This window comes from Diorhabda carinulata, chromosome X (assembly GCF_026250575.1).
Source record: "Diorhabda carinulata isolate Delta chromosome X, icDioCari1.1, whole genome shotgun sequence".
NCBI classification, from domain to species: Eukaryota; Metazoa; Arthropoda; class Insecta; order Coleoptera; family Chrysomelidae; genus Diorhabda; species Diorhabda carinulata.
In genome coordinates this window covers 16,305,042-16,315,830 of record NC_079472.1, presented here as the reverse complement: position 1 = coordinate 16,315,830, position 10,789 = coordinate 16,305,042, and the positions used below count along the sequence as shown (strand labels likewise).

Genomic DNA, 10,789 nt, shown 5'->3' with positions numbered 1-10,789 from the left:
TTTTTATAGAATTTGTTTTTCTTAAAATCCAAAATCAGTATTTGTTTTATTAATACACTGATTATTATGAGCAATATGTTTATAAAAAGTTATTTTTGTTGTTAATACTTCGGCAGATTTATATTAGGTAGAATGGGACTCTATATAAAACGTGTCCGGCGAGTGAACATCTGTAAGGGTATAAATAGCTGCCAGTTTTGTGCGATGTAATCTAATGGAATGACCAATTTTTTGTGTATCAATTATAGAAATATTCACTTCAAATCGTCCTAAAGAACTAAAAATTTGATAATTTTGAAAAAATAGTGTTTTGTGTTTTATATCGACGGAGAGAAATTTTAATACCAAGTAGCATTACTTTTTGAGTTGCTGAATAATTTTCGTGCATAACAATAAGGGAGCAGAGTAGCTAACTTTAATCATCATTTAAAAACATTATTACTGCGAAAAATTTATTTATTTACAGATTTCTTGATAAAAATATTTAAAAAAGATAATAGCAATATTTAAAAAAAATGAATATACAATATTAATATATATCAGTACTTAAAAACTAGTAAAACTATTTTGTAATTAATATAAAAAAATGTGGGACCCAATATACTACACGAAATGGCTACCTACAACTTTATATTAATGTAATACAAAAAAAATTGAAAGAACTTGTTGATATTCATACCAGTACACCAACAATCAAATTTTTTTTTCTAATAAGAACTGAAAAATTTCATACTGACAGTTGAAAATATTTAAATATTTAAACAGTTAGTAGGCGATGACGGACCTGTAAATTTAATAAAACCACAATTTCAACTATTTTTTGTGTAAATTAAGAAAATATTTGATTTTTCAAGATAAAATTTCTAAATGTTTACAAAATTAAAAAATAAATTTACGATGGGGGGTAAATTAGTTGTAGGGGGCCATTTAAATATCACAATAAAGAATATTAAAATGCTAGGCACGTTTTATAAAACAAAAAATTCAAACTTGGAATGATTTTATTCGATTATATATTTACATAAATACTAATTTTATCACAGCATGATTAGAGTTAATAAGAACAATTAGAAGAGAGCTAATTTATACAGCGCAATGTAATTTATTTTTATAAACACGCTGTACTGTTTTTAAAACTTTTTAAACAAATAATTAAATTACCAACCAAATAAAATTTTAGAAAAACAATATAAATAAAATGATTTTGTTATATCACTGTTAATATATATATTAAATGATTAAAAAGACTCCAGAAACAATATTTTTAGATAGATAAAAGTATCGACTGCTTTTCGTAAAAACACGAAATTAGCGCAGTCAATAGGATAAACTCCTTATAAAAACATACATAAAAGAGTCTTGTTTTTATTTAAAAACTAAAGAACCATTACAATCATCATAACCATCATTATAATACGAAGTGTCTCCAAAAGTATAAAAAAAATTATCAGGTTTTCGCAAAGAACCATTAAAATATCAAAACCATCATTATAATACTCCAAAACTATAAGAAAATTATCTTCTATTTTTGTAAAAAATACGAAATTGGCGCAGTTAATAGGATGATTTCCTTAAAAAGTACAATGCGGGATTATAAAACACAAATGAAGATTCCAATTCGTATTTATATGCAAAGGAACACAAAAATTTATTATAATACAGAATGTTCCCAATATGAGCAATGAATTTCATCTGATTGCAGAGTTTTTATGTCATTGAACTGTAACAATACAGGAATATGTTTTTCGGTAGCTTCTTTTAAAAGGATAAGAAGATTCAATCGATAATGCGAGAAAATTCAATTTACCAAGAAAAATATACGAAAATTATCTTCAGTTTTCGCAAAAATCTAAAATTGGCGCAGTTAATAGGATAAACTCTTGATAAAAACATACATTTATGTAAGACATACCATCTTTATATTACAGAATGTCTCCGAAACTACAAAAATTATCAGGTTATCGCAAAAATTCAAAATTGGCGCAATCAATAGGATAAAATCCTTAGAAAAAAGACAATGGAGGATTATAGAGCACAAATGAACAGTCTGGTAAATATTTAAGAAAAAAGGAGGATTACTTATCATAATACAGAATGTTCCCAATATGAGTTTATTGGCGCAGTTAATACGATAAAATGTAAAAACACAAATTTATGTAAAACAAACGAAGATTTCGTTATTATTTGAGAACAAAAGAACCATTGTAATCATCATTTTCATATCATAGCAATGCAAAGGAAGATTCTGCTTCTTATCAAAGAACGAAGAAAACAGGATTTTTGTGTAGGTTGTGTCAAAAAGATGAGGAAATTCGGTCGAAATTCATATACGTTATATACGGGAAAACTGTAAAACAGTAACAAAAACTGGCGCAGTAAATAGGATAACACAATTGATGATTATGGTTCGTATTAAAGAATATAAGAAACAGGTTTATTATAATACAGGGTGTCTTCAAAGAGATCAATGAGTTTGGTAGAAGTACGTCTTATTACAGAATTTTTATCATTAAATCGAATCAATATAGTTTTCATGTTTATATATAAATTTTACCAAAAGTTGATCAAACTAACAATGTAATAAAATGTACAGGGAGCAATCGAAAAGATTTTTTCTTCGAAATATTTCAAGTTATATAGTTTTTCTTAAATAAATAGCCCGGAACGTATCCAGTGGGATATAATGGAAATAAGGAGAATAGATGAGTAAAAGCAACTGCTGAAAAGAACCAATAAAGACACTGTAAGTATATGTAAATTAGATCAATAAATATAAATAAATTCACGGGGACAAACTAAATAATTTTTCCTTTGGAATATTTCAGATTTTAGATATTTGGAGGTTATGTAACGAATTATAGTTATTCTAACTGCGTGTATCATCCTATTTCTGTAGTGTTAATTAAAATGCCCCGTATTATTGATACAATCGTGGTGAATTGACTTATGAAATGGATATTTTCGACTTATTTTCATCACAAAACTGTGTATTCGTCCGGACTGGGACTTCTACCGACTTTTTTAAGATTAACTTTATTGGAACCTGTCAAATTCAAAGAACATCTACCGAAGCTGCTCCTGTTTCCGAAACTCAACGGACTTTTTTTATTCAAACTATCCACCATGTTCCTTACGATACTTCCGGAGGCGGCTGCTACTAAAAACGGTTTTTTGTTAACGTTACCCGACGTATCTTCGATATTTAAAAAACCCGTTCGCCTCTGTAGATTAGGAGTTAATTTAGACAGCAGAGAAGGTTTTTCCATCAACTTTTCCTTAGAATCCGAATCAGGAGATTGTTTTTCTAAAATTTCTTCCGGATTTTCGGTTTTAGTAGGCGATCTTCTCTTCAAAATAGGGGTTCGTTTTAAAAATCTCACGTTATCCGAATCCTTGGTGTATCTTCTCCTAGTTAAAATGGATTTTCTTTCGGAATTTTCGTTGGTTTCGCTCATCGATCGATGGTATTTTGGATTTCCATTTAGATTAACATTTTTCAAATTGCTCACGAATTTTTCCGTCACTTGTGACGGTTGTGAGGTACTCACGCCGATACTGTTCAAATTTAAATTGGACACTTTAGCAACGTGATCCGCATCGAAGCTTTTTAACTTAATTTTCTCTTCTCGCGCTTGGTTTTCTTTCATTTCCTTCACCAAACGGTTCCTCGTGAAATTTTTCGGAATCTTTCTTAAATGGGGTGAAATATTTTCTCTGAGGTTGTTGTCGGTGTGCGGGGTAGTAGTCGATTCGGTTCTAGGGGGGTCGCATTCTAATTTTTCGATGGCGATAGGTTTTTCTTGATGTCCTATATATACCATATCGTTTTTCAGGAAATCTATATTTTCGTAGTTCGGGAAACCTTTTTCTACATCGGACATTATGAGACTGTTTGGAGATTTGGGGACGTATGTAGTTTCTCCTAAAAAATAAACGTATCTTATTAATTAAAATCCGATTTAAATCATTATTTTGGGGTAAATTGTACAGTTTGGTGGCTCAACTATCCTCGTAGAAGTTATTATCACTCCGTGTGCTTTTATCATAGTAATTAACTTAGTCAGCACTGAATATACAAAATTAGCCTCTTTCTACTTCTTTTTTTTATCATTATAACCTCACATTTATCATACGTTTCTTGAAATTTCAACTTGGAACCCTCTAAACTATAAGTAGATCTCTTAAAACTTTTCCCACGTCAGAAAAATTCGTTTTTCCATCCACTTACCTTGTTTATCATTTCCATCTCCGAAATCACAAATCGTAATAACAGGTTTATCAACATTTTCCGCAGACGAGACTTTCATAATTGATCTGATATTCTCGTTGCTTTTACTTTTCCCGTTTTCATCGTCGGAATAAATTTTTTCGTTGCTCCGATTCCTGCTACCGTCGTAGATCCTATCGGAACTTCTACTCTTATTACAATCCGAGAATATCTTCTCGGAGCTCCTCTTCGTATCGGCCATTTTGCCTTCGCGGATCGGTTCCAAAGCCGGACTGCGATGCCCTGAAGGTATCCCATCGGGAGTGGTACTCCCCGAAGAACTGGGACTCAGTCCGCGAAAATGTTGGATGTCGAAAAGGAGATCTGGAGGTAGAGGCATACCGACGCTGAGATGCATTGAAAGCGATTCCAACCACACTTCCATCACTTCGAACGGAGGGCTAAAATATAAATAAACGTGTCGATATAATTTAATTTAACATAAATAATTTCCTTACCGTTTATCGGGGTTGAGATCTGTACAAAGAAAAGCGATTTTATAGAAGGGTTCCGGACAAGAACAGCAAAATTTTTCTTTGAAAGCCATTTGGTTCAATCCGAAATCGTTGGATCTCGGCATAAAATCCGGATCTGCTTGGATTCTACCTATTATCTATGAAGTAAAAAAATCTTAGTTCGATGATTTTTTGTTGGCGTGAACATAAAATTTTGATTATTAATCAATTTTAAAAATGTATGATCCAGATCTAATAACAAGTAACTTTTCCTCTCGTCGTGGTCATAATTTACAAATTTCACTAGAATTTATCTGACTTGTGTCCCTCAGACTGGGCAGCGAGTGACTTGTTTCATCATCTGCTAGTTACAACCACAGCTATAATTCATGAAATGTACTTTGAATTGCTTCTTCAAGTACCAAATCATAAAGTTTGAACACTAAATGACTTTTTTTACACATTGTCAACTATGTCTGTAGTTAAAATTCAACAATTGTGACTTGATTTGGTTGACCATGCACCGTATTCTCAAGATCTGGGCCCCAGTTACTTTTTCCTGCTTTCTAATTCAAAAATGTTTTAAAACAACTTAGAATTGAATTGAATTACCGGGTTCATTGGAAAATGTCACTTACCTCACACAATATTATACCGAAACTGAAAATATCAACTTTTTCATCGTATTTATTTCCTTTCATCATTTCCGGAGCCATCCAATAAGGATTACCGACTACAGTGTATCGTTTTTTTCTTTCTTGACGTTTGGTATTAGTCTGGTTTTTGGGCGATACTTTTCTTGTACTGTTAGTAGCGTGAGAAATGATTCTGGCAAGACCGAAATCGGCTACTATCACAGTTTTATCGTCTCTAACGAGACAATTATGAGAATTGAGATCTGGAAAAGATAAAAAAAAGTTGATTTTTATGAAAATCAGAAAAAAAAATTAATACCTCTATGGATAATATTCATCGAATGTAGATACGCCATTCCGGCAGCTATATCTTTAGCAAAGGACACCCTTTGTTCCCATGGTAGGGGTTGACAGGAATCGTGTAATAAATCAGTTAAAGTACCACCGGAAATATATTCCGTCACTAAATGGAGTCGCCTTTCCTTATACAAAACTCCAATGAACCGTAGAACGTTATTATGATTTAAACTTCGTAAAACTGCAACCTAAAATATTAAAAAAAATGTATATATATCCAGAAAATTCTATATAAATATTTACCTCTTTTAAAAAATTCTTCTGAGCTTCTTCGTCTACTCTATACAGTTCTTTCAATACCATAACTTCTTCCGTATCTCTAGTAGTTACTTTGTAAACTTGCCCGAAGAATCCTTGTCCCAATAACTCTCCTTTTACTAAATCGGAAGCCCTGAAAACCCTCTGTTGTGGTCTAGGTTCCAGAAACGAATAAGCTCGCGATAATTCCAAGCATCTCTTTGAATTCGGAGACCTTAAAAATATTACAAAACCATTATTAAATTTTCCTATTGACTGCGCCATTTAGTATTACTCGGACAACGTTGCCAGTTGTCGACAGCATATCGTACCGCTTATAAATTCTAATTTTACAGGTATTCTCAATAGTGATGTAAAATCAACTGACAGCTTTAAAATTATTATTGTTTTAGTGATATGGTACTGCTGTTGATGTTAATTTTATTTAGATTTATTGAGTTAGGACTTAGGGCTAGTATAAATCAGTGCCATATGACCATATAACATATAACAAGACATAATAATTTCCTATTTAAAATTAGGCAACAATGCACGAATGTCACTCGGACACAGATACAAACTCTTTTGTTGGGAACCATCAGGATCTGCTAATCATCTAGTTGAATGATACGAAGTGTCCCTTATTTTACCCTTTTATATTAATGTGACAGTGATGAATCATACATTTACCTACCTACCTTCAATTTATTATTGTATTCGTTGAGATTTATTGTACACTGACCGCTCCTAATGGGAACCAACGTCATAGTTAAGCGATCCAAGTATCCCTTAGACACTTGAAGTTCCATTAATCTTTATTTTATATTGATGTGACTCTAACGACCATAAATATAATTATTTGAAGTTTTTATGTACGATAGGATTTTGGTATTTAAAACTGTTTGTGAACAAATACGACGTTCTTAATAGTTTGGTATTCGTCGAGTACGGTAGTCGGATTATTCAAGCAAAGTTTATATAATTATTTTTTTGTATAATAAATAGTTTTACATGGGAACCAACGTCATAATTAAGCAATTTCAAGTGTCCCTTAAACACGGAAAGTTCCATTAACTTATCAAATTACTCTTATTTATTTTGATGTAATTCTAACTACCATAAATATATTTATTTATAGCTTTTGAGTTTGATAGGATTTTGATATTAAAAACGGTTTGTAAACAAATACGACGTTCTTAATAGTTTGGTATTCGTCGAGTACGGTAGTCGGGTTATTGAAAGAAAATTAAAATAATTATTTTTTTGCATATTAGTTTTTTACATGGGAACCAACGTCATAATTAAGCGATTCCAAGTGACCTTTGAACATTATTATTTTTACGGTTTTGAGTTGACTGACCAATGTTTTGTTTTAACACCATCAATTCTATTAGATTCACTCATTTTATCCACAACTCTTTAATCATTCTTGGAGTGATTTTATCTATGCCTGGAGCTTTTTTGTGGATTCAATGAATTTATGTCTCTACATTTTTTATTGTGCTACATTTGTCCTGGTTCTTTTCGTATAGATAGTTCTTTATTGCATTTTTGATCAGTTTCTATATTGTGTTTCTTTTGCTTCTTTGATCTTTGATTTTCACTTGTTGGTTATTAAAAAATCTGCAGTAGGCTGTTGTTCTAGTACACCTTTTCAATCATACAGGGCGTTGAACTTGTTGCAGTCTCTATCTACAATACTGCTTACAACTAAAACACCATGTATAACAAAAAACTTTACATTGTTACAATGATAAAGTAGAAGAGATTCCATATTTGAAATGAAAAAAAAGGTATAGATCAAGAGTAAGACAATTTAGAACGTTTATAAGAAAAAACTCACTCATCTAATAGTCTGCTCATAGAAGAACTTCTCTCTTTATCCAAACATTGATTATCAGACAGATTATTCTTTCTTCTCAATTGTCTCGATCTAGTTCCGCTCATATAACCCTCGTCTTTTCTCTTGAATAATCTTTCTTTGTTTATCGCAGTGATATTAGGTTTTTCCGGACTATCAGGAGGTTTAAAAACATCTCTAGGATATCCTGTGAGAGAATCTGAAGAGCCGCAACATTTAATATTATCTTGTAATGTTTTTATATTTGGAATGTTGGTATCGCTAGCAGTGGTAGTTAAAGGTACATTCGAATGTCTTAAAGCTGTAAATTTGGCAAGATTATGAGATATCGTTTGTGGATCGTGTTCAATAGTCAACTGAAAAAAAAAAAAAAAAGAAAAACGTTTAAAAAATGTAAAATTTTCAATTGAATTAGTTTGTATGATTTGTAAGGAAATTTTAACATACCTGTAACACCGTATCGGAATACCTTAATAGATTTTCTACGTTTTCCAAAGAGGTATCTTTGACGGGCATACCATTTATTTCTAAAATTTTGTCGCCAATATGCAACGACATAAGATCGTTATTCACATCTAACCTGAAATATTAAAAAAAAATAGGAATAAAAATTAAGTTTTAATATTTTTTTTTTTACTTATTAATACGATATTAATAGGACATACCTATAGGGGGGTAAAAAATAGCAGCAAATGTTAAAAGCAGATGTTAGAAACGCAAAAGCCACTCGTAGTAATTTCCCTTGTATTTTCCATAAAAACCTGGATCAACAAAGAAAAAATTTCTAAATTTCTGGATACGTCTATGATAATCAACACTAAAACAACGTTCTACTACCACTATACCAACAATTACGGTCTAGAACTAAGTGGTAGCAAGCTGATTAGATTGTAGCCCAAGGTGACATATTTTGATGAAAACTTTTTTATTTCATTAAGGGGGTAGTCTGGTCTGGAAATTAGAAAAAATCGATTGTTTTAGTGCATATTTTCAAAGCTTAGACCCTTAAGAATATGTCCTTAAATGGATTTTTAAAAATTCCCATTATTCCTGGAGATACAGTAGATTTTGTGACATAGTGTCTAAGCCAAGTGTTTGAAATGATATCTCAATATCTACCTGATCGATTCCTTTGAAATTTGGTGGAAATCTTTTCTTATACATCTCTCTATCGCGTCTGCCTTGGGTTTTAAAAAATTTTAATTTGGAGAATTTTTTAAAAATTCGAAAAGGTCAAAAAACGTAAGTGTTAGTGTTAGTACAGTACAAGTACAAAGGATTCAAATAACCAATAACCAAAATAAATAACCGAAACACGAAAACATATATTAGTTAGAAATTTGAAAACAAATTAGTAAAGCAGCAAATTTCAAATATATATATATATATATATATATATATATATATTAATTAGAAATCTACAACTAAACAAGCAATTATATATTTAAACAATACTTACTCTGATATAGTGAAACATTGTGTATTACAACCAGGCTGTAGAGCATTTTTAGACAATTTAATGCCTTTTTGTCCCCCCGGTATCTCCACCAAACGTATAGAATGTGGTTTACGAGCAAAAGGAAACCCCGCAGTTTTCTGCAAAGGTTGCATTTGCCTTTTATAGCATTGTCCACTAAAAAAAGTTTTTTTATCATATAGTTTTATTAGAAAATATTTTACTTACCAGTATAGTTTGGAACGTTCCACAAGGGCGTAAGAATCACCATCTCCTATAAATGCGCTACAAGATCCACAACAAAAACATTCAGGGTGAAATTTATGTTCTCCGGCTACCATTACAGGTCCTGTTATTATCTGAAATAATACATTTTATTAGTGTCATAATTTATGGTTAATAAAGTTATTTACCTGGCTACATTGTTGACAAGATTCTCCATAACGTGCCCAATAATCGTCTTTACAAAAAAGAAGACCGTCTTTTTCGAAATACCAGTTGGATAAAGAAGCATCACATGCGGAACATCTATATAAAGCGATTAAAAACAGTTTTACATACAAATTTAGCATTTATCATATAATAAACTTGAAAATTAATATTATCAAACCTGAAGCATTCCATATGCCATTCTTGTCCAAGCGCAGATACAAACTCTTCATCATCAATTGCATTGAGACACCCCGCGCATATTATTTCAGAATGAGGGGCACTGCTATCTTCTCCCTCTAAACAAATATATTAATCACAAGCGATAAACCCAAAATATTCTATTTAAATTAAAAAAATTTTATACAAAAATATGTACGATTCACTAAAGTAGACTTAAAATACGTAAATGTAGTAAATAGTTTTATTATTATGGAAATAAAATTGTACAAAGCCTTTGTCATTTAACAAATAATATGGAAAATTAGAGGACACGAAACCAAAATATTTTGATAAAACAATAAATTGACAGGAAAGAAAGAAGGACAACAAAAAATTTATTATTGTTAAAATCCAATCGAGTTATTTGAAATGGGGTAGGTTGTACATGTAGGGTTTGTTTTGAAATATTAGAAACATATTTTAATGTTTTCTTTGACGTTTCTATTGTCACCCACGCATTTTAGAACATTATCAAATATTGGATAATGGATATAGAAAAAAAAAATGGAAAATATGTAGATTTTTAACAAAATATTAATTGAATGATCTAATATTTAAATTATAAAATTTAGCCTGCATATACTTACCATTTTCACAATGGTCTTGCATATTTTCATGCAAGTTTTTATCAAATTTAATACAAAAACAACATGTTTGCAATGCACCAAACACTGGTACTTTTCCTTTTTTAACACTAGATTTCATTTAGCACACATATTATACCAACCAAAAAAGGTTAAAAGATATGTAAATCCCCATAAATAATTTGAAATATGAAGATACATTTATACATAATTTTTTAGCAAATGTATTCATTTTAATAAATTTACAAATGAAATATTTCCTATTATTATTAATCTTAAAATGGTC

The 10,789-nt window shown here is 30.8% G+C and overlaps 1 protein-coding gene across 2 annotated transcripts; it reads right to left on the bottom strand.

Annotated features, from left to right (window-relative positions):
* Positions 1–438: 438 nt before the first annotated feature.
* On the bottom strand, positions 439–10,784 carry LOC130900645 (LIM domain kinase 1). 2 transcript variants are annotated; one of them, XM_057811388.1, is made up of 14 exons: positions 10,507–10,784; positions 9,879–9,996; positions 9,682–9,796; positions 9,497–9,627; positions 9,272–9,445; positions 8,478–8,573; positions 8,260–8,392; positions 7,795–8,168; positions 5,958–6,186; positions 5,677–5,902; positions 5,361–5,620; positions 4,726–4,880; positions 4,229–4,668; positions 439–3,922 (listed from the first exon to the last, which is right to left on the bottom strand). In XM_057811388.1, exons 1-14 carry the CDS (start codon positions 10,622–10,624, stop codon positions 2,976–2,978), a joined length of 3,516 nt encoding a protein of 1,171 aa, XP_057667371.1. In that variant the 5' UTR covers positions 10,625–10,784; the 3' UTR covers positions 439–2,975. The 2 variants fall into 2 exon arrangements, with proteins under 2 accessions (XP_057667371.1, XP_057667372.1); XM_057811389.1 differs by lacking the exon at positions 8,478–8,573.
* Positions 10,785–10,789: the final 5 nt, after the last annotated feature.